The 24,756-nt window shown below is 43.3% G+C and overlaps 1 protein-coding gene across 1 annotated transcript in view; it reads right to left on the bottom strand.

Moving 5' to 3' along the window:
- The window catches only part of ORC5 (origin recognition complex subunit 5), a 333,695-nt gene that overhangs the window by 176,646 nt on the left and 132,293 nt on the right, over window positions 1-24,756 (bottom strand). The window contains exons 5-10 of the mRNA XM_086967427.1: window positions 24,162-24,273; window positions 22,948-23,078; window positions 18,705-18,753; window positions 18,529-18,619; window positions 14,883-14,935; window positions 650-762 (exon numbers count right to left, since the gene is read on the bottom strand). Of these exons, the coding sequence (XP_086823553.1) occupies window positions 650-762; window positions 14,883-14,935; window positions 18,529-18,619; window positions 18,705-18,753; window positions 22,948-23,078; window positions 24,162-24,273 (549 nt within the window). The remainder of the gene's footprint in view (window positions 1-649; window positions 763-14,882; window positions 14,936-18,528; window positions 18,620-18,704; window positions 18,754-22,947; window positions 23,079-24,161; window positions 24,274-24,756) is intronic.

Below are 24,756 nucleotides of genomic sequence, written 5' to 3'. Positions count from 1 at the left end.
ACAAAAGCCTCTAAACCACACACTCTACAAGATGTGGCTTACTAAACACGTGGGTAAGTGCTCCTGTGCTCCACCCAAGCTCAATAAGCACTATACAAGTGCTACAAGACCATAGAATACAATGAGTTGGTTCACCCATATGCTGGAGGAAGGGTTCCACCTGGTCACAGTGCATCAAAATATACAGAGTAACAAGACGAGGGTATGCAGGAAAATTTCTTTTAATGCACCTACAACGGCAAATTCATCATGCTTAATTAATCTGAAACTGTAGAAAACACATAAGTGACAGTTAAGAAAACAGGCACAGAGTTAAATTAGGGTCAAGCTGCGGTGAACGTAGAGTGGATCTTTCTATCACGTACTTATTTGAAGCGCAAAAATCTATTGTCTCTTCCCGTGTTGGGAGATGTTCCATCAATCTTGAGGAAGAGGCTGCGCAGACCCAGAAGTAAAACGAGTCTGATTATTATTGCATAAAACCAGGTGAGGAGTTTAAATCAGTAGCGATCTACATGTTCTCAATAATGGGTACAAAAACAGAACACAAAAATACAAGTAAAAACAAGACAAACAAAACTGTCTCACTGAAAAGAAAAGTCAAAACCACTGATGTGAGCAGAGTCCCAACTTTAAAAATGGAAATTACCTTCACAAAGAAACGCTTATCTGTCCGCGCCGGGTTATAAGACGCCAGGTATGCCGCAATCAAGAGAAACTTGGAATAATACGGAAGTTCAACATGAGCGTGAGCAGAAAGTCCTAAAACAAAATTTAGGTTTTACTATTCGATTAAAAACGGCACAATGTATATATCGCAAATATGATGGCGATTTTATATTGCTTCGGATTTAAAAGATGCACTGACATTTTTTAACCCTTTTACGGCAGGCCACATCCGACTTTACAAAGTAATTTATGACGTTGGCTCATACAGTAAATAAAGTAAACACACTGACCTGCTCTGAATTCAAAATACGAATCGCAGACAATATTTTCATCCTAACCCCAACCGCCCATAGATATCCAATGGTATAAAAATCCAGTGGTGCAAAAAACAAGGAGACGTTTTAAGGCATGGGCAAAGTGGGCCCTAGCGCAGAGCCTGATAGAGCTAACTCAGTTCTGCAGAGAGTCTTACCCTGACGACCTCGAATGTTTTGCTTTAAATACAATTTTCCTATATTTTTAACGTGGGTGATGTATGGGAGCCTATTACAAACCTTTTGCAGATAAATCTGTTTTTCAACAACTTGCAAGAGCAAAAAAAAAGTTTTTACATGAAAACAGGACCTCACATATGAGAAATCGGAGGGAATCACACAGATTATTAAGAATAATATTCATGAGCTGCTGCAGTATTATAATATTGAAAACACACATCACTACCCCTGAATATTAGATAAAAATACATTTAGAATTTGGACCAGTGTGCACTGTCAGTACCTGGCCAAAGACGGCATGAATTCAAAGCTGTTCTGAACAGGGGCCCTCAAATTTAATGTGGCCTAGGGCCCCGGGAATCCTGAACATGTCCTTGCCCAAAAGGCCCGGTTATGGGAGTGGGGGAGAGGGAGAGGGGGGGGGAGGGGGAGAGGGGGGGGGGGGGAAGGGGGGGGGGGGGTAATGAGGCTCGAGGGCCAGGCCCTCCCGAGGCAGTCAGTCCTCTGGCCCACTCATCGCCAAGAAGGATGTTCATTTATATTGTTATTAAAGTTGCACGTGCGCCTGCAGGCCGTGGGTTCTGCTGCCTGCACGTGTTTGCAAAATAACGAAAAATGAATGGGAATGCTCTGTTTGTGTGACAGGGCAGTCGGTCACAGAGTGTGTGCAGTCTAATCTATTATGCCAAGGCATGTGGATTCAAGGGGCTCCGCAGCTGAGAGCTCCATTCTAAAGGGAAAAACAAGCGTTCTCCGTTTTCTATGGAGGCGCTGAACAGCAGCTGCTCCAACTCCTTATTTAGGCGACCTGAGACATTTTGTTTGACCTATCAGTACTTATACCATGAATAAATAAAAACTGACTTTAAGAGCAAAAGCAATGATCGATTTCTCAACAATGACTATTAAAACCTGTTCCAGGCCAGCGATGCAGTCTCTGTTCACATTTCACCTATTTTAATGTGTTCTTGCCTTGCTTAAGTGTATTTGCTTTTTCCAGATGTAGTGTTTCCGCAGTTTTTTTCATGCAACGAGGCTTGTGCAGCACAAACTATGAACTGTGTCACTTCTAGGTGGCTTCGTGAGCTCAGGGCGAGTATGGCTGTTCATGACTAGGCACAGTTGGGAGCCCTGGAGTGGACTCAAAATGCAGTGCAGGTTTCTCACAGTGGTAGTAACAGGGTCATAAAGGTGCTCAGATTTCATGCTCATGCAATCCTTGGCCTCTGCAGAGTGCACAGACCAATGGTCACATATGTGCCAATTGCATTTTATATGCAAGGGTGCGTAGGCAGAATACACAGCTGTGAATTATTGATAGCACCAACGGGAAAAAATGTTTGTACAGCTAAGAATCGAGAGAGGAGTCATGGTGAATGGAAGGTGACACATTACTTAAAGAAGGAAAGACCAAAAAGGCAGCGGTGAAGAGAACAGTGATGTGCGAGACATGCAGATCTAAGATTACAGCAGGATGTGGGGAAGAAAAGGGTGTAAAAGTTTACCTGAGCGAAATATTACATAAGACAATAAGGGTTACAAGGTGTACAAGTTACACATTCATACTTGTGGCCTTATATGTGAAGAGTGCTTGATGCGGAGCAACACAAAGTAATGATTTAAAAAGTAATGCAGTATTTGGGGTATTTTAAGGAACCTTAGAATTTCCAAAGATGGAAAAAAAAGTTCTAAAGCTATGCCTTGTTGTTTGCTTGTAGCTCCTTGATGCCAGTTTATAGCAGACTCAGCTATATTTGATGGATTGTAACTTGTGAGCGCTACGAGGCCTCCGGGTAGTCTGCGCAGCGCTACGAGGCCTCCGGGTAGTCTGCGCTTAATAAAACCCATTTAATAATAATAATAATAATAATAATAAGTAAAAGAAGCATTTGCAATGCAATAGGTCTCGCATTAGGGAAGTTTGAGCTATTGGTATTGTAAATGATATATTTTATTTATGTGTTGGTTTTGAAAATAGCGAAATTAATAGCTTTGTCATTTACAATGCCAATAGTTTTAACTTTCGCATATGTGACACCTATAGCATTTGTAATGCAATATGTGTTGTATTTACGTGACTTAGATGTATTGATATTACAAATAACGATGGATTTTAATGGTTTAAAATAATTAATACTTAAATAAAAGTTATTGTAATTTATGATGGCAATAGTTTTAACTTTTGTAAATAACTTGTGTGAAGATTATGTTCAGTGTATTTTATTGTGAGGAAAATTCAAGAACAGAAGTGAAATATTAACATCTATTTGTGACATTTGTAATAAAGCTTGAAACATTGAGAAAACATATTTGAACCAGTTGTTGAATGGTGGGGCGACAGAGTGAGGGCGACAGAGTGAATGTGAAAGGCAGGAATGAATCTATTTTGAAGCGGCGAGTGAACATCCTAACAAGTGGCAGAGGCGTAGGAGTGGCCATTTCTCTAAAGGGAAAAAATACGTTTTAGTACAGAAACATTTATAAATACATGTTACATCAAATTTTAGCAGAAGTGTATACAAATACAGAGTGACACAAATGTGAGTATTTTCTGGGAACACCTGGCAGAAACCACTTCCATTGAATATGGCAGAAAATATTGTGAAATGCTGAAAAGTCAGCAATATATAAACTGTATGTGAATTTTATGAACTGGCCATTGTTAATATGAGCAACTTAACGTAGTGTGTTTTTCCAGCGAAATGACTTCCATAGGGTTTGTGCTGAAAAAACTGCAAACAAAGCAGAGCCTCATGTGGTGCCAGTGTTGATCTCTGCAACCTGAGATCTTTTTTGTTTCATCAGCGGGAACATCGGTGCTCTCAGCATTGGCATCTAATGATCAACACCATACTTAGAACAGTCTACTATTTGGCGGCACTGCTCATCTAATTTAGAGATGAGCAGAAGACTTGTTTAGAAATAATGTATACATTAAAATTGCTAATACCTGCTGCCCCAGCCATTCCTTTAGCTTTGGGGACCTGGAATATTCTGAGCTGTCGCATTTACATGCAAAAGATGGTTAGTAGTTTTGGCAGCGATGAAAGGGGCGATAGGTAGCCTCCTGGTCAGAGCCCTGGCGCTTAACATTTTACAAATAAAGCACTGGGGAAACATCTAAGGTATTGTGGACTAGTCACAACTCCACCCATCTGAAGAGCTTCCTCTTTATACAGTGGATGAAGTGACCTTCACGAAAATGCTGATCCCATCTATGCCTGTGATTTGGGGGGATGGAGGGGGGGTTGATCAGGCAGGACGGGGCAATGAAGAGGCTCTGGCATAATGGCTGGAGCGGGCAACTGATGCAGGGGAACTGGATTCGAGTCAGCATTCTGACAACTTTGAAGTGCTGGTACAAAAGTAAGGGGGAAAATTAAAACAAAGTGCATAAAACATGAAAGGCGACCAGCTTACAAGACGGGGTGCTGCCATGATTGAGTGTTAAAAAAACGACTTAGTTCAGCGGTGAACAAGAAGACTCCTGCAGCCATGATTGTATTGTACACGACGCGCTGGAAATAAAAACAAGTATATGTCAATAACCCGAGATGAAAGCAGCATCACTCGGGGGAGGTGGCTTCCTCACGGACCTCTCCGGCCGTCTTTCAAGGCCTGGGCAGGGGTGCTTGGCAGCGGAGAGGCCGCTGGGCACCGCTGCTGTGTCACACACGAATGAGACAGTGGGAGGTGCGCGCGCATGAGATGGGGCGCAGGGGTGAGGGACAGTGCGTGAGAGGCAAAGCGGCAGAAGGGACACGGGGAGAGTTGTGAGTGACAAAGGGTCTAGAGGTGAGACCCAGTGAGACAGTGAGAGAAGCGAGATGGGTCAGAAGGGTAGAGACAGAGGTGTGACAGACACGGAATGAGTAGTGAGTGACAGAGTGAGAAAGAGTGGCTAAAGAGACAGCAGCGAGAGAGCTTAGGTTAGTGACAAAGAAAGGGAGAGAGGTGAGAAACTAGTGGCTTGAATGAGACAGTGAGAGAAGCGGGAATAGAGTCAGTGGGTTAAGACACAGAGCGGCGAGAGAGACAGATGAGGGAGTCACAGAGATGCGAGGGCGACGGGGTGATTGAGAGGGGAGACAGTTGGTGGCAAGAGACCCTAGTTTAAGTGATTAAAAGTGGATAGAGGCCAAAAGGAGGGCGGACATCTTACAAAATATCCAAGTGAGCTCAAATATGAAGTACACGCTCCATTCCCACTCAAACAAGTCTGCAAGTGGGAGTAGGTAATGTTGGGAGAAGTGCTGCAGGTGAAAGTGGCAAGTACATGGTTTGGAGGTTTATAAACAGCATTAGACACAAGAAGCACACAAGACGTCAGCTCAAGGCTTTACATAAGGCACAAACAAGTTTCCACTCTGGTTCTCATTTGAAAAACGCAGTGAGTATCAAAATATTTGCTTCCTGCTCCGATTACGAGGGTCTGCTCACGTTTAATAAAGGTGGGGATGGGTCGATCAGTTAAACTACCAGCTGGGCATTTTATAACAAGCTCTCTGCATTGCTGTGGCGGGGGGAGCATTCCTTTGAAGTCTGATAGGGGGGAGCGGGGAGCGGCTTGGGAGCGGATTTCTTTGAAGTCTGATGCCAAGGCTCAGACAAATGATGGTGTGCAAGCGGCTTCCTTTGAAGTCTGATGCCGAGGCATGGTGTGGGATGTGGCTGGTGATTATGTGCACAAGCCTGCCTCACACGCCTGCCTCACATGAACTGTACGCGATCCGCAACTTGGTAGACTTTTTGAACCGCTTACTATAATCTCGCCTATTTAATCCCTAACGGGATAGAATAGGAGAGACCTAAAATTGATGCGTTACCTGTTAACCCAATTAGCTATCAACATTTAAGTACAAATCTGCAAACTGTATGTTGTGTTTTCCTGTGCAACAGGCACAATATACTACAACTGTGTGTAGACAAAACAAAGATCGTGAGCAAATGCATTACCCACCAGAGGTATCTTACCATTTTTATCCACTCAAAATTGTTGGGAACACAAAGATTTCTGCAGCAAAATGCCTTAACTCTGTAAGATGTTTTAAAGTGTAGCCTGCTTATTTGCAATTATGTAAGTCAGAACAAATTTACTGTCATAATTGTCCTAGCTGACATGATTGCACCATTTACAAGTCCACCCCCTTTTCAGCTGCCAAACCTTAACCGTATCCTCTAATTTATGGGATTCAGAGGTAAATTTATTCCATTTCCAGCACCGTCTGGATGCAGTAGTAGAGTGCACACCTCAAAGGTGAATTTCACTAGAGAATATAATTATCTTACCCGGGTCTAAATATGCCTCTATGGTCTTGGGACGTCTGCTACTCCTGGTTGCATTCTACAAACAGTTCTACTGGTGGTGCAAAAAGGGCCTCTAGTGGTCGAGCTTCTATCACAACTTGGTTGACATAAAGTGATTTACTGGTGGTCTAGCCGTGCATTCAGGGGTTGGGCTAATTTGGCGCCACAACAGACTCCAACCATTTCTCCTTCAGGGGAAACATTTTGTCTTGCCAGACAAATCTCTGATTTTGTCCCCATAAAGGATAATAAAAGAAAGACTTCAGCTCTCCGAAAAGCAACACAGTTGACATGTTATGTGCATGTTTACCTGCTTATGTAACGCATTTGAAGCAAATGTGGGGCACTCACACAAAACATGAAAACTCTACACATTCGATGACCCCCGCAACCTACACCCATGCCTTGTAAGATTAGGTCCTACTTGAAGCCTAAATGGACAGTGTTTTTTGGACTCGACAAGAGGTGCAGAATATACTACAGGAACGCTGAAATACTGATTATTAATGGTAAGGATTTATCAAGGTTGGCGTCACTGAAAAGCTGAAACTGCTGAGTCAGAGTAAATCATGTCAGCGAAGACGTGCATGTGGTTCAATCAGTCTGAGTTTATCCCCACTTTCATACCAACCGGTTACAATTTCACCCTCAGTCGGAGTACATTTTAAAATCACTCTGGATGGTGCCTTTTCCTCATACTCTATCTGGCCACAAGTGCTTTAAATGCACCATGCATTTTCTTTAAACATTTATCAAAGAAAACACAAGTCCCATTTAATATTCTGTTTATATCCTATTGTATTGTAACACATGTAATTGACCCAATATACATTACAATCCAACATTAACCAGTTTTTTCCAAAACTCATGAGGGAAATCTGTCTCCCGATTACTATAACATTTTATTTTGATCAGTGTTACTTGCCTACACTGTTCTAAAAAAAAAAACGACATGCCAATCATACATTCAAAAGCACCTAAAGACAAATCCTAACCCTCTGTACATTCTTTAAATACTCTTGACTTTTGATGAGTGACACTACAATATCCATTAACACGAGCCATTTGCTATGGATGCTCGAAAACATTTTGGGAGAGAACCAAGAATGGGATCCCTTCAGTAGTCGGTCCCCAGTGTTCTACATAACCTTATGAATGGACTTGTGTGCAACGATGCGAGTTCAGGGGGGAGAGCAGATGAAGTTATCACATCAACAAATGAACAGCCTGGCATGACACAGCTCTCCGTTTTAACTAAAGGCAGGGAATGCAAGCTTGGTTAAGAAGGTAGTTTAAAAGTCAAAGACATAAAAATGGGTGCTGGCACGGCCAGCAGCATGAACTCACTAGATCCGACATTATGAAAGATATGTTAATTTAATTTCATACACATTTTCATATTCAACAGATGTTGCCCGAGTCCAAACAGATGCCCAATATTCAGATTTTTTTATCCCTTCCCTCATGTATCTTCATAACCCTCTCAGATCCAGAGAGCTGGGCCTGGTGACCAATTTGGTTGTATAGGACTCAGGAGCGTAACGCAGGTCCATGCAGTGCAAGGGGGCCCCAACCCTCCAGGGGGAGTCCAGTTCAGTCCAAGGCCAAATAATATATATTTTTGAAATTTTATATAGCACAAACTCAACTCAAAGGTACTGAGAGCTTTACATTTGCACCAGTTACGTTACACAAGGACACATTAATTTTTCTATTCTTCACAGGACGGTTTCAGAGCAAATCATTGCACTGAATCTGCTTTGGTAGCAGCCGCAGATAAATTAAGAATGGCAAATCGACAAGGGGGGCCAATCTGCTTTGATTTTATTGGATTTATCTGCCGCTTTTGATACAGTTCACCACTCGCTCCTCAAAGTGGCTCCATTCTCTAGGATTCAGATACTCTGCACTGGCCTCGTTGAGTTCATTTGAAAGTAACAGACAACAGTGGAGGGAGATGGGGGAAGAGAGTTCCTAGTCTTTTCTCCTCCCCTGTGGTGTTGCCCAGGGGTCCTTCCTCAGCCCTCTTATTAACCTCATTTGCAGCTGTGGCTTAGCTGGGTTTTATTACACCAATGACAATCAGATAGCGGTGTCTATTTCATCGGACGTAAAAAAGGAGGTAAGGAACTTCTGCAACTACATGTTTCGTATTCATGATCCGGCAGTCGGAGCACGACTTGGGGTCATCGTCGTGCTCCAGGCACCAAAGGCACACGCGGTGTGGGTCCATAACAGACATCAACTTGTGATGGGTGTCTCAAGCCTTGAAGCCAGGCCGAGGATAACTGGACATCCCTGCGTGCACAAGAAGTCGATAGTCTTTAAAAACGGTGTCGACGAAAGTCGCAAAAAAGTCAGTCAAAAAGTGACTGGAGGTACCGCTCCCTCCAGATCTGCGCTGGCTGGCGCAGAAAAAGAAGGAATGGACGTCAGCGCAAAAGGGTGGTGTCTAAGTAGCTATCGCGACTTCATCCCGGCAACCACAACGCCAACGATGAGCGCGGAGCCGACCAACGCCACATTTTGACGCACAGGGGTACTGCTGACCAAAAAATTCTCCGTATCCAGTCAGACGCCTAGGGGCAATTCTAAAAGGTAAGTAATCTCTAACTAATTGTCTCTTTCAGATTTATCTTTTCCTGAGCAAATCAATTCGATCACTTCAGGTTTTTTCGTGTTGAAGGTTTAAAAAAAAAAAAACTTTCAGTTTATTCAATTTGACTGGCAAAAAACAGCGATGATGGCTCATGTTTTCGAAGGTGGATTACTGTAATGCTCTGTATTTGGGCGCTCACAAATTTGTGGTAAAGAAACTACAGTCTTTACAAAAAGTAGCGGCAAGACTGTTGTTGAAAATTCCCAAGTTTGCACCCATATCCCAATCACTGCAGGGTCTCCACTGGCTTCCAGTGATAAAAATTATTGTTTTTAAAGCAATGTGCCTGGTCCACAAGGCCCTTCATAGGACCGGTCCAAAGTATTTTCAAGAACAGTTCTCTTGGTACATGCAGAGCAGGAATCTCAGTTCCAGGTCCTCATGAACCGTTATTATTCCTAGAACAAACAAAGCAAGATGGGTAGGTAGAGCGTTTTCCATTTGTGCAGGAAAACTGTTGAACTCACTGCCTCCTACTCTGCCTCATTAACCTTACTTGTTGCAATTCAGGAAGCAGCTGAAGACTTGTCTGTTTACCGAAGCCGTGGAATAAGCTGTTGTCAGAGTTAGTTGCGCTTATAGCAACCGGTCGGCTCTGCTGTCCTTCCTTTAGCGCTAAGCAACCTAAGGGTAATTGCACACTTTATAAACCTATTTAATTAATTTATTAATTAATTTTTGGTAGGCACAAGGAGATTGAGTGATTTGCCCAGAATCACAGGGCACTGAGCCGACGTAGACTCAAACCTTGTCCCCAGCTCCAAAGTCGGCAACTCTGGATAGGATTCAACAGAATATATAAAGATTAAATTATGAAGCAGGCTGTGTAATGGCCCTGTATTGTGCTCATTTCTTTGAAAGAGTTGCCACTAATTATCAGCTGCCTTCAGGACTTTAAGGGGGCTGAAGAAACTGGGGGTGTCTAAAAGGGGTGCGGATTATGTAATTCAGGGATTGGTTTAAACATTTAAACTGAAAAACCTGTGCTTCTATAGTGTGCCGACTGACTAGTATTGTGCAGCGTCTATGCTTGTTTGTCAGTTGTGTTAAATATCTGGATGCAATAACAAACACCTATAAAAAACTCAGGACTGTTGACTGTCAATGGTTGTTAGCTGTGTAAGGTAGAAGAGTAATAATGATTTTGTTGTAAATATTGAAAATGTTTCAATCGTGAAATTATTAAACTGCGAATTAACCCACTGGCCGCTGGGCTAATTCACCCGCTGTGCTCAGGGGTGGAGGCGCGCACAGCGCCCCAGTGCTCATGACGAGTTCAGCTCATCATGAGCCACGGCGGCCGTGTGCTCATGACGAGCTGAGCTCGTCACGGCCACACCCGTTTTCATAGAACGTTCAGAACAGCGGGGGAATTAGCCCAGTGTGACAGCGTTCTGACGAGCTCAGCTCGTCATAAGCACACGAGCACCGTGGCTCATGACGAGCTCAGCTCATCATGAGCGTCTAACGGGTTAAGCATTACTGAGGTCTGTGTGAGGGGTAGGTCTTCAGAGTAGCTCGATCACCCCCTTTAAGTCACAACCCTTTATAGTCTAGGTTAGACACTCGTGCCGTTTTTCTCATCACATCTCCGTTCTTTCCTCTTTAGCACCATTTTTCACTCTTCCCTGTATGTACGACTTCACATCTCCTTCACTTACTTCCCTCAAGCGCTAAACGCACCCACTCACCGGAAAGTAATGCATTTCTTTAGCTTCTACATTGTCAATATGTCGAGCACTGTCTCCCCTTCACACACATCTGCATAGAATCAAAGTTGCCAATGGCATACATCCCCATTGCTGTGTGCGCTCTGCAGAGGCGCCAAGGAGTGGATAACCAGGTCTCAGTGACAATCACTTTGAGAAACACACACTGCTTTCAGACTCAACTCCGATGAGTAGCTCCTTAGAAACACAAGAAAGCTACTCCGTTCAAAGTATGCACTATAGAAGAGGGACACGGTTAAAAAAACCTACAAAAACTCAATATTCAAGAAATTAAACACTAAGGGAATTGAAGATTAAGCAAAACGTGAAATTTAAATAGAAACTAACGTTCTGACTTCGAATACCATAACTGCTTGACATTCACAGTTCGAAAATGAAGGAGTGTTTTTGTCTGTAAAGTTAAGGCTTTCACAGGGCCCTATAAGGGCGCTTCAATGTTTGCTTATAATAAGTACCAGCCGCGAGGCTGAGACTCGGAGGGACCTGGGCCACTTAAATCCTGTCTGCCTTGAACAATTTTTTGGTATTTTTTTTGGGTTGAGGTGGGGGAGTGGGAGGACGCAAACCAAAATAAGACATTCTAGGTTCTGACATCATGGTAGTCGACATTTGAAGGTAGACAAAGGTGCGATAAATCCCCAAATTACCTTTTTTCATGTGAACTAACCAATGATGCAATAACAGCCTCTATCCACTAGAGGCTTCTAGCCAGCCTAAGGGTTCTCCTTTGCATTTTATGCAATGTTACAAACAAAGGAATTTAAATTACACCGAAGTGTGACTACGCTAGTCTAGCCAGAGAGTAGAAAAACCAGCATTGGCATAGCCAATAGGTCTCGCCTTTGGGACCTTATAAGTGTTTAGCCATGCAGCGCATTATCACCCACTGGGCAGAATTCTGTAATGGAACTAGTTCTTATGTAAAGAGCTTTGATACCTTAATTTTCGCTACATCATGCAAAAAATAAAAAGGAATGAAAGGAGAGGGGCTTGCAGATTTCTGAGGTGGGGGAGCAAAAAGATCCACTCTGTAGAGTTACGCTGTGGCTACCTGCTGTAGATGTTTGGTTTTTCTCCGCAACAGTTAGGGTAAAATGCTGATTGCTAACGTTCTTCTGTTTTGTTTAACCACAAGCATGATCATCCGGTCAACAAATGGTTAAGCATCACAATTTAGCTATTTACTGAAAATCCACGAGGATATTTCCCTTCTTTGGCAAGACATGAGTGGCCTTTGAGGAGCTTTAACTACTGTAGCAGCTGATTGTTGCCTTCCAGGGTAGGCTTGTTGGCCAAGGCCCGCTCATTAGACTGTGCTAACGATTCTGCTAAAAGATGTCACCGTAATCGATGTAGTTTCTGTTCCTTTGTGTTTTAGAGAAAATGAAAACGCACTCTTGTGGGGGTGGGGGTTTTCTAATGAAAGCAGGAAGGCCTGGAAATGAAACCTGACCCAAAACATAAGGAAGCCTGCGCCCCGCCGCTGCTGGCTCCTATTATATAATGCCAGTACCAAACCAGAAAGCGAGCACGTAGAGAAAATCAGGAGCCAAATTGAAAGGAGGCGAAAGTGAGTTATCCTAGTGTGCAAGTGAAGGCGGGGTAGAGTAAGCTGCTTCTTGGTGCCGAGTAACAGATGTTTATTGCCAACCAAATGAATGTTAATTAGTTCATCTGCCTCTAGTGGGACGAAAGGCTGAGCAGAAGTGCTGGGGTTCGAACATGCGGTTGTGAGGTAACATAAGATTAATAGGGTGCTTGCCTTAAAGTTAAGACTGCATTAAATAATGCCAGTACCAAATCAGAAAGCGAGCACAGAGAAAATCAGGAGCAGAATTTAAAGGAGGCAAAAGTGAGTTATCCCAGTGTGCAAGTGAAGGCGGGGCTGGAGTCTACTGCATCTTGGTGCAGAGTAACAGATGTTGATTGTCAACCAAATGAATGTTAATTCGTTTGTCGGCCTCTAGTAGGATTAAAGGCTGAGCAGACGCGCTAGGGTTCGAACCTGCGGTTTTGAGGTCAAACATAGGATTAATAGGGTGCTTGCTTGAAAGTTAAGATTGCCTTCCTCCTTCTACAAGTCAACAGCAATGGGCCTAGCATGACAGCTAATGCACAAGTTTCTCATTGCAAACAGAGCATTGGCAGGGCTGTGCGTGTGCATGTGGCATGTGAAGGGAGGGTTGGTTAAAAAGAATGGCGCGAGAGAGAAGCGGGGGTGAGCGAGTACGGCAACGCGGCGAACGTTCCAATTAAAAACAGATGGGGACATGACCCCGAACAGATGGCACCCTTGCTCGTAACTGCAAGCCTTAGGCAGAGACATTTACTGGGAAAGGTGGGACATGCAGCCGCCTTTGCCCAATTGCGTGCTGTCTTTTTAGAAAGACACATGCAAAGACCAAAGGAAAAAAAAGCACGCACAAGCGTGTGGAAAGTCCAGAGTGATTCCAAGAGGTTGTTTTCCTAGCGGGGCGCATGCGCTAGGCTCGACCTAAAAAATCATTCTGACAAAGTTAGCGGTGTATTTTTTAAAATCTACTGGGGCAAGTCTCTACCCTACGATGAGTCTACTGTGCAGAGATTTCTGTGCTCACAAAAATGTCCAACATGCAATCTCCTCTTGAAGCCGTTATTTCGCTAACATTTACTACCCTATTCGCGTGTGTGGGGAGGAGGGTGGAGGGGTATTAAGAGGTGGGGATTGCAGCAGGCAAGGGACAGAAGGATGCACAAAAGGCAGAGCAATGCTTAGGAAGCCATACAGGCTTCATCACTAGTCACAGCCCCTGCCCTCGATTGTACCTGAACCTCTGGTATTTACAGAACTGGTAATCTTGAGTCCAGAAACACCAGGCCACGCGTTGCCCAGACCAGTATCCCCCTCAGAGATGTTGTTCCAGGCAAATCGTAACATAGGATGTGATTCTTAGGTATTTCCTGTGGCATTGCACGTGCTCTCACTTGCCGGAGATCGTGAATAAAACAAGGGGCTTGCAACCTGCCCAATGCATAACATTTATTGGCTTCATTGTCACTTATCTGCTGCCTTCTAATTGGCCAGCACATGCCGACATCACTTCCTCTTTTTTAGGGTGGAACATGGACCAAGTACCGATTGCTTTAGCTTGATTGCTGTCCTTCAGCTGATAGAGCTGTTTTTGAGGTACTACTTTTATTTTTTCTTCCCAGTCACCCTTGTTGGACCTCTTGCACTTTGAAGTTGTTTTAGAATGTCATACACACTTCGAAGAAGCCCTTTTCTCCTTTGAAATGGATGTTTATTGTGAAAACAGATGTGATCTGCTTACAGATGTATTTTCACTAAGACATGGATAGAATTTCTTTGTGTGACAGGAGTTTTAGCTAAATGTTATATTTCTTCACCTATTCACACACAGGGAGACAAACTAATTTGCTGAGAATCACGGGGGTATTGTGCCGAGACCCAACAATCATTGGGAAAGCCAAAAGGTCTCATCTCTGAATCTTCTGGCTCTGCCATTGCCTTTTGTACATGCTGTACAGCATGTACATTACAGACTTTGGCAATGATTTGAAGCCATGCTGGATAGCAGCGTGGCTGCTGTGCTCCATGGCTAAACATAATAATAAATAAAAAAGGACTATGATGCACCCAGAACTAATGCACTTTTAAAAATAAAAAGCGCATTAGCCTTGGCTACCTCAGTGTTTTTGTTAATTAGTTTTAACCACACGACAAAGCATCCACGCTGATGTACAGCATGGCCACAACACACAGCCAAAGTCAATAGATCTCATAGTCGCAAACTATTGGCTTATGCGTGTTCCGTATTAAAAATATTGAATCAAAACCACTTTACCAGGATATTTCTCAATTACTTATCCAACACAACACTCACTCTGACCATATAGTACATTGCTTAACAATTGATTTACACAGCAGCAAACACATGTACCACTGTCAATTCTACAGGCAAAAATATTCGTAGAATTATAAGAATGTATTAAACCTTTTTTCAGCTACATAAAGTTCATTACCTTTCAATATTCCAGTCTCTTCATTGCTTTGCTGTAGTTTTTCCCACTGCAAACTAAAACGTATGACAGTATTATTGTTTACCTATTTTCATGGCAAAGCTAAGCAATTTGAAAATGTCTACTACCAGTGGTATCTGAAGTGCATCCCTGAGAGTTTCTGTACTATTGTTACATTTAAGTATATAAACAGTGCTAGAACACAGGTCCCCTCCCACCCCATTTAGCCCAAGGTCAATAAACATCTATAACATATAAGAGACTGAATGGCCCTCTCATCACCTTCCGCGGGGCGAGCGGCGGCATCATTTTGAGTTACGCCACTTTACATAACTGACCCAAATAAATACGTTTAAACTTTTTGTCCATTGTCTGAATGGCACAACAAAACATCTTAAAAACTGTATTGATGTGTGTAAGGAATATTGTAACCTACAGTGACCGGAGGCGAAGACAAAATCTTCTCTAGTCCTTCAGAGCTATGAGACATTCCATAGCACTGACAAAGTTGACTCTTCAGTCTTGGAGGAAGATGACCAAAGCCTTTACATTGAGAGACTACCGGGAGAAGGGCCAGCCCTTAAAATGAATGAGTTGGGTCCAGGGCAGGGCGCCAACCTACAAGAGGGGCACACAGAGTGGTCTATATTGCAGACACGTAAACAAAAGCACCTCTCTTAATGAGCTCTGGTGTGGTTTAAAGTGTATGTATTTGTTTTGTATGCCTTTGTTGTATTACCCTTCCAGATTACACACCTGACAGTGGGAACCGTATGTACAGCTACACCTCTGCACTCACAGCACACCTTAGCGTGTGTGCTGATAATTTCATGTGGTCACCAAGTACTTGACACACTTCACTTTCCTGGCCCTGAAAAAAGCTTGCGCACCCTTGTTTAGGCTGAAACACGTCAACCATTTTATATGGAATTCACAGTATCCGTTCTGCATTTTTAACTGTGCCCTAGAACCTCAGCAATAAAGTCGCATTCGAGGATCCTAGAGGTACTTTTAAAACTGCACCTCAACTCACCCTCTTCACACAAACAAACTAGCTCCGCTGTAATTCAGGCGTCGCAGCACAGCTGGGTTGCATTCGGCAGCCCAGCTGGGAACCCAATGATTTATTTATTTTAGTGTTTTATAGAGAGTGAACTTGACCCTTGAGGGTATCAGAGCGCTTTACACGGTATATCGTGGTGAACAAACGAAACATCTAAAGTGCAGACATATACAAAATCAACAAAAAGGTTGGCATGGGGCAGGGGTGCTGAGAACATAGGGAAAAAGGGGATACAGGTGTATGGTTACAATCATAGTTAGAGTAAGAAAAAAAAAATGTCCCACATATTCTCGTCAGGGAGAATTGGTTACCTCGGAAAGAAGCGATAGTCTTCGATTCATCTGGCACAATGTGGTGGTTGAGGGCAGGCCTTAGATGAGGAATTTACCCATGAGGAAGGTTTTGGCCTCCTTCTTGAAACGTGCTGGAGAAGGGATTTTTCTGATGGCGGGTTGGAAAGAGTTCCAAATTCTTGGTGCTGCTCCAGTGAACGCCCTATTGTAGGTTCTTTTTACTGAAAGAAGGCAGGTTGGAGTAAAAGGTTTCTAGCGGAACCGGGAGTTCCTGCTTCCTCCAGATACCACTAGTTTCTGTGCCAGAGAAACAGGGGAGTTTGCATATAGAGCCTTGTGTGTAATGCATGCCAGTTTCAACTGAATTCTGGCCTCTAAAGGGAGCCAGTTCAGAGCTTTCATATGTGGGGAGATGTCTTTGATTTTCCTGGTGCCAGTGAGTAGTCTGGCGGCTGCGTTGAGGCAGGCTTTTAGAGGTGCTAAGGAGATCTTGGGTAATCCTGTAAGAGTGGTAAATCCATATTTCAGTCTAGAGAGGACTAGTGCTTGAACTGCCATTTTCAATTCAGGAGCATCGATGAGAGGTTTCATCTTCCATAGGTAGCTCAGGTGGAATCTGGCTGCTTTAGCCATCGAGTTAATGTGGTCTTGCATGTTCAGGTTACAGTCGAGGATTATGCCCAGAGATTTGGCAGAGTCCACAATGGTCGGTGGGCAGTTTAGGGCTGTGATGGCCTTGATCCACATCTGAATCTCTGGATTGGCTTTTGAAGGTTAGATTAGGAGAAAATCAGTTTTCTTTGAGTTGAGTTTGAGTTGGTTATCGGCTAGCTATTGGACAGTCAGTTTCAGGGTCTCATTCAGGAAGAGGATCTCCTCGAGTGAAGAAATATTGATGTATTTTTGGGTGTCGTCCACATACATATGGTAGGAGATGTTGGCGACGAACTTCAGTGAGTGGCTCCAAGTAAAGATTAAAGAGGGTGGGGGACAGGGTTGAAGCTTGGAGGACTCCAACCGTGACCAGGGTGGGAGCTGATAGGTCGCAGTTGATGAGGAATCGATGAGAACGGTTGTGGAGGAAGGACCTGAACCATTCTAGGATCACACCATCCAGACCCATCCTGAATTTGAGGAGTTCAAGTAGTTTTTCATGGTTGACCGTATTGAAGGCGGAGAATAGATCTAGGAGGATTAGAATGCAGGTTTTGGCTTGGTCTAGGGCTTGGAGGGCGTCCTCCACAATGTGAAGCATAGTAGTTTCAGTGCTGTGCCCTGGTCTGAATCCAGATTGGAAGTCATTAAGTAGGTAGAAGTTGTTGATATGCTGACTTAGTTGCTGTTGTACACACTTCTCCAATACTTTGGCTAATAGCAGGATGTTGGAGATAGGTCTGAAATTGTCGGGGGAAGCTGGATCCAGTGATGTTTTTTTTAAAATAGGGAGGACTTGTCCAGCTTTCAAGGGGTCCGGAATCGAACCCTGCTGGAGAGAGGCGTTGATTATTGCAGTCCAGCAAGGAACAATGGATTGGGAGGCGGCAGCGAGGCAGTTGGAAGGCAGCGGGCCATTAAAGTGGTTATTTGGGTTTAAGGTAGAGATGATTTTGAAGATGGAGGCTTGGTTATAGTACTTGAAGTCAGTCCAGGGGGGTTGGTTTTTAGGTGAGGCCAGAGGGGGTGGTGTGGAAAAAGGGGGCAGGTCAGAAAGGGGTTGAGAGTAGGTGGCGGTACTGAGTTCAATTCCTAATGCTGTGATTTTATCAGCGAAGAAAGAGAATTCCTCTGACGATATTAGAGATTTGGGGGATTCTTTCGGTGTTTTAGCAAATTTATTAGATTGGTGTTTATTCAAAGAGCTTCTTGGTGTTCCCCAATTCCGATCTGAAATATTATTTTTTGGAATGGAGGATGTGATTATTGTAGGCGTTTCTCGCCTGGCGGAGAAGTTTTAGATGAGTAGCAGAGGGGTGTTGTCTCCAGATTCTTTCAGATTGCTGTAGGGATCTCCTCTCCATGTTGAGGGAATCCGTGAACCAGAGGTTTCGGTCTTTGATTTGTGTTCTTTATAGTTTTAGAGGCGCAAGGTCGTCCAGAAGGTTGGATATAGACGAGTAATCTTCTTTGAGGTCGCTACCATGGTTATGTGCGAGGGGGTGGGGGAGGTCAGATTTGCAGCAAGCCTCCAGTTACATAAGGTTGAGGTTCTTAGTGTCTCTGGTCCAGTGTTTGGGAAACAAACCAGGCTTATGTAGGAGGATCAACAGCACTGATCTAAAACACAGACTGTTACCTGGATATTTCTCGAAGATAAACTGTCTGCATTGCCTTCTTTAAATGTGGTTCAATGTTCTTCCAAAGTCGCCGTGTGTCATTTTCCTTTGCTGCAAGAAACAAATGTAAATCCTGAATTACAAGCTAAACCAGGATTTACAAATATTTCTAATAATTTATGAGAACAATGCCTACCTTCTCCTTTAATCACTGGTTCACAGAATTTAGGAAATGTAAGTGCTGCCTGGATAAGGAAAATAAAAAGTAAATGGTCAGTTGTATTTGAGTATTAGATTGCAGTCTCAGATGCTTAACAAAGCATATTCTCAGGGTAACATGTTGCCTTTTTTCCCTGTGCCATCTCAATACAAAGCTCTCAAGGTAAAACACGCCCCTGGAAATACTTAACATTCTTAATGTCTTCAGTCATAAAATCATACTTCTAAATTCTGCTTGTCTGAGAAAAAAAAAATAGGCTGCCTGGCACAACATCAGCATTGCCAGCCATCCATTTTTGTAATTTACCGGTCTGGGTACCAAAAGGCATTTGCCACCTTTATGGCTCCACACTAGCACATAATGAAACAAGCTTCCATTAAACAGTGGCACTGTAGCTGAACCAAACACTTCCAGCATGTGCCCCTCTTGGGGATGGTTAGTAGTGGTTTCTAAAAACTGTGCCTTGCAATGCTAAAACGAAAATCCTCGGCATTCAACCAGCAAGAACAGAGACCCAGAGAAGATGGCTTATGGATGGAAGTTTAGACTATGCTAACCAATGAATCACAAAGTGAGGCACTCCAGAACAACCCTCTATCCTAGAATTGTGAAATAGTGCGCCCCCACAATATATTCCCGTTAGTCTAACATATCCACTTATAGCATCTTATGTCTGCTAACATGGCACCTGCTAATCTACCTGCATCTGATAAACGTCTATTTCCACGATGTTAACATACATATTCACCACAATCCTAATAAGTTATTTACGTGGCATGTGGACTCCAGAGTCATGCAAGTACAATGACTATTTCACGTAAACGATATAATTTCCGTAGAGATGGTAAATACAGCACAGTTAGAAAAGGACACTCTAAGACGAGCGCCTGTGGGTCTGGCGGCCTTGGTTCTCTAGTATTAACATATTGTGGACCGCCCCAATGCGACCAGCACATACTCCTGTCACCACTAGACTAGTCGAGACTACTAGAGATGGGCCCATAATTGCAACAGCATTGATCTTAGGGATCAAAATATAGGAATAGAATTATTGTGCCGTCAATGATTACACTACCCATGATAATGTTTTTGATGCACTCATGTGAGGTACACTCAAAGATGACTGTCAATGGGAGAGATGGGTCTCGCCGGTATGATGACATGCAGTCACATGACTTGTGATGCAGACACAGTCAGCTGCTTGAGAAGCCTCCATGCTGCTCGTCCCAGCTGTTTTTCAGGACCGGGAAGTGCAGATAGGTTTCCAGGACAGCCCACCATAACGAACAATGAGTGAAACAGAATATCCAAGGTGCCCCAGGGTCTGTTTAAAACAACATGGGATTAATACTTTCGATTATTTTCACCAGATTATTTGAGTGGCTTAGATGTTGGACTCCTCCATATTCCTATAGGGGCCCATACTTATGTTGTGAGGGTAAGCCTGCCCCATAAACCCGTTATGCTTATTACAATACATATAGTGTTCCGCACATGTGGACTCATTCCTGTACGCACTCTTACTTTGCATGTTGTTTGGACTTATTGTGCGAGTACATGAATGGTTCGCTATAACCGCATCGCCAGTATAAGTTACATATATTAATGTATATATGTGGTATCTGTTTTCTTCTTCTCACTGGTCCACTTTGCCTAAAGCAAGCGAGTCTCCAGACCAAAGGGAACTTATAGGAGTGTGCTGCACACTGTGGATAGCACAATAGAAGTATAGAAATTAACAAATAGGTGCCTCTCTATGTAGAAGGGTGAGAAGAACAGTCCCGAAGAAATACCACTTGACCTAGGCAGGCAGTCTGTGTCAAACATGTAGACCATAGTTGTTGAACCACAATCCCTCGGATGACAAACGTTTAACTCTGGGTGAAAAAGAGGCCGCAATAGGCAGAATAGTGCAGTCTAACGCAGCAGGGCCAGACGGCATTCCAGGAGACACATTTTTAGCCGATATTCCAAGCTGGGTATGCTATATTCTTTTGGCAAATGCAATACCCATCGGTGCCCCAGTCCCTGGGTCTTGGAAATGAGCAGAGGTGGTGCCGATCTACAAAAAAGGAGCTAGAGAGGACCTCTCAAACTATAGGCCCATAAGCCTTTTCAATGCACTGCAGAAGGTCTTCAGCAGAGTTCTGCTGCAGAGGATCCAGTCATGGACAGATGATAAAGCCATTCTATCGCAGTGTCAGGTTGGCTTTAGGGCAAGGACGGAGACCATCGCCCAGGCATTACGGCTCCTCATCTATTGGAAAGTTGTGGTGATTGGCAAGGGCAGTCTTTACCTAGCATTCAAGGAATGGAAGACTGCCTTTGCCTTAGTCCCCAGGAGCAAACTATGGTTGGCACCTAAAGACATGAGCATCCCCTCATTCATTCTCAATCAGGTAGTTTGGTTACACAAACAGAACTATGCACAGATTAGGTGGGGGTGGTGGCGCAAGGACAACTGACCGATCGTAATTCCTGTCAGCATTGGAGTTCGACAGGGTTGGTTTTGGCTCCCACTCTATTCTCCCTTTATATGAATGGAGTGGTCCGCTTCATACAAGAAGATCCAGCAGATGCACCAACCATGGGGGGCGATAATGTACCGACCCTTTTGTTCACAGATGACACCCTACTGGTTTCAAAGACCCCAGCGGGGTTGCAACAGGTACTGATTAGGTTTCAACTTTTCTGCGACAATAAGGGGCTGGTTATTAACACTGTAAAAAACAAATTCATGACTTTAACCCCCATAAGTCCTATAGGGGCAGCCCCTTGCTAGGTGGGACTCCCTTGGAAAGAGTTGGCACTTTCGACTACCTTGGTGTATGACTCTCCGATAAAATGTCATGGAAGCCCCACCTAACAGAGATGCTGATGGGTCACAAGCGGGTAGCGGGATCTCTTGGGAAGGAACATTGTTCCACACATAGTAGACTGGTAGCTCCAGCCCTCCAGGTCTACGACGCAAAAGCAGTCAGTACAGCACTGTACAGAGCAGAGCTGTGGGGATTCGACCAGGCCCACAACCTCTGCAGGTCTGAGCATAAATTCCTAAGGAATTTAGTGATGCTACTTTAAAACATTCCCCTCACTCCCCTTATGCTTGACATGGGTAGGCGATCCATTGGCGATATAGCAAGGCTTCGCCCGCCGCTCTTTTGGGCTCGTATTAGGCGGATCCCAGAGCTCCTACCTTATGGGGAAGCCCTACCTGAGGTTATTCGGATTGATACAAGCAGCAAAGTAGACTGGATCTCCAACCTTAGGAAACTGATGTCAGTAGTAGGGCTTTAAGTGCACTGGGATAAGGAAGACCCACCTAGGAAAGAAGAGCTTAAATGTCTCTACTGGGAATGGGTGAACAACAAGTATCCAGCAAACCAAATTTGGGGAGACTAACCGTGAAATTTTATCTTCATAAACAGACCAGACATTTAGAGCCCTTTTTAGATATAACACCGGTACCCCTGGACAGTATGTTATACATACATTTTATGTTTGGCACACTCCCTGTCTGTAAGACAACAGCTAATTTGCATTTGTACAACCCAACACCAAAGGACTGCCCATGCTGCAGGGCCCCCGGTAGAAAGTGTTGCCCATGTCATGTTTGTCTGCCATGCATATACCACGAAGAGGATGAAATGGTTAAACCCGATCTGCCGGCAGCTGGGTACACCGGACTACCAGGTTGCCCTGCGCATCCTTAGATAAGATCCAAGACCACTCTTTGCCTGCAGCGTGGCTAAGTTCCTAAGCCATGCATGGCTCATGAGACGAAAGATCCAGACAGGGATGATACAGCACTCAGTAGAATGAGGTTTAAATGTAGCTGTCATAGGGATCAGAGGCTAGCAATCGATGTTTTATATATACACGTTATGCACGTGCACTTTATTGCTTTTAGTCTCTCCATGATGTTGTCCGGAGGAGGGTTGGATATTTTAACTAGGTTTGCAGAGGAGTGTAAATCGGGTTCAACAGAAGATGCACTATATTAGGAACCATTGTAACGCTCCACCTCCTCATTTTTAATGTGCTTCAGGCACTCCCAAAGGCGTACTGACAGACCGCCTAAAACATAACACACTGAGGTTATTTTGAACAAAAAAAAACTATCTTATACATAGGACTTCAACTCCAGATGTACACTAAACAATCCCAATGGTCTACATTTAATTTGCCAATAGGCTTAAAAACTGCTTTAGAAGCTCACCAGATGCTTGAGCTCTTTAAGGTCCCTGCAGACGGTGTAGAAAACACCAAGTAGTATGTTAATGTAGGCAGCATAGAAATCCTCAGAGTACTCCGCTGGATGGTCGCGGGACAGGATCCTTTGGAGTTCCACTGAAAAAAAGAACATTTACACTTCAATATATGCACTTCTAAATTTTTGGGACTATAAACAGTTTCAAAATATGATTGTACAAGGCATTTAATTAAAAAAATATATATATATTATAATAAAATATTACTGAGACCAGTTCAGTTTCTGGTTTGAGGCAAGATACTGGAGAAAGGCAGAAGAGGCAGTGCTGATCCGACCACTGCTGCGCCTTTGTTTCAGACATTACATTTGCAGCCTACAATCGTGCCTGTTATTGCAGAAAACAGACTACCTTTTTCTTCTCTTTTCACCTTTGCAGAAAGGCTAAAATGTACCTTCATAACTTAATTGTAAGTTTTGAAATACCAACACGAGAAGACAATCTTGGGAACTGTGCAAACATGTTCTGGAGGACAAAGGCCTTTATTACAAATGGGGCATTGATCCGGATTCGTCTGGTAACCCGAGTTATCAAACATGTCTGAATTACAACCGGACAAAGCATGGGGTCCCGGTGTTTTGAACCCCAGATGCCTCAGGCTGCCCAAAAACTTGCGCCCAACTTTTGCCCACATACTGTGCTCAAAAGATGAGCGATTCGGTGTGGTAGCACATATTTCCGCAATAGTAAGAAAAAACAACCTTTTAATGGCAAATAAAATCACCCCCAGTCTGATGTATTGAAAATTCAGTGCGAGGCAAAATAGCAGGTCGTTTTCCAGCTAACTCCTAATGGAGCCCAGTGTTTCAGGAAATAACCCTAAACTTCAATATCATGATGAAAGTTGAGGTAGACTGCAGCAGGATTGTCCACTGGGTTAAGAAATCTAGGTCAATGAGAAGTTTGTAAAAACTGGTTAAGGTGAAGGAGCAAACAAACGACAATACTGGGCATTCAACGACTACATCATTAGTGCTCCTCGTATCAGACCCCTTCCTTGGGGAGGGTTGAGATTTCTATTCCTCCAATTTGAAATTTCTAAATCCAGTCACACTCACTTTCCACCTATTGTAGGATAAGGCTAATTTACAATTCTAATTCAAATCAGTCCCAAGATATTTCACATTTAGGAGCATAAGCAATGTAGTACCAATATATTTACCTTTGCTGTAGTCTGTAAAATACAAAGTAAAAGGTTCAAGGCAACCTGTATTTGGTCGGAATTTTTCCCACACAAGCTCACTAAGGAAAACAACAGTTACGTTGCTGCTAGTCTGCAAAACAAGAAGAAAAAAAAAAACCATAATTAACCTGCCTTGCAAGCCAAACTCTAAAAAAGACGCATTCAAAGGAGAACCATAAAATGCATATATTGTTGCAATGAATTATTTTTTTAATGCTCATTACAGAAAAACATGCCAGGAATTAAAATGTTAATGTATTAAAATGCGTATACATTTTTAATTATATATATATATATATAGATATAAATAAAACAGGCAATCCGGTTTGCATTTAAATAAACTGGCGTACAAATACCCTCTCTCAACCAATACTTCGTGCTTGGTGTACTACACAAGACTACGAATTACCATTCTTTTCCTCGCAAGAAAGTTTTAGTTTGGTGATCTCGGAACTGCATTCGATGCATTTAGTCACAAACACCAAACTAAATATTGCATGCAAAGTGACATTAGTGAGGTTATTAGTACCAAAATAAAATCTTCCTGATGAAGCTTCAGTAACTGACTAGCAAA

The sequence above is a fragment of the Lissotriton vulgaris genome, chromosome 1_1 (genome assembly GCF_964263255.1).
Source record: "Lissotriton vulgaris chromosome 1_1, aLisVul1.2, whole genome shotgun sequence".
NCBI lineage: Eukaryota > Metazoa > Chordata > Amphibia > Caudata > Salamandridae > Lissotriton > Lissotriton vulgaris.
The sequence above is the reverse complement of the archived record's forward strand: the minus strand, read 5'-3'. Positions and strand labels throughout refer to the sequence as shown.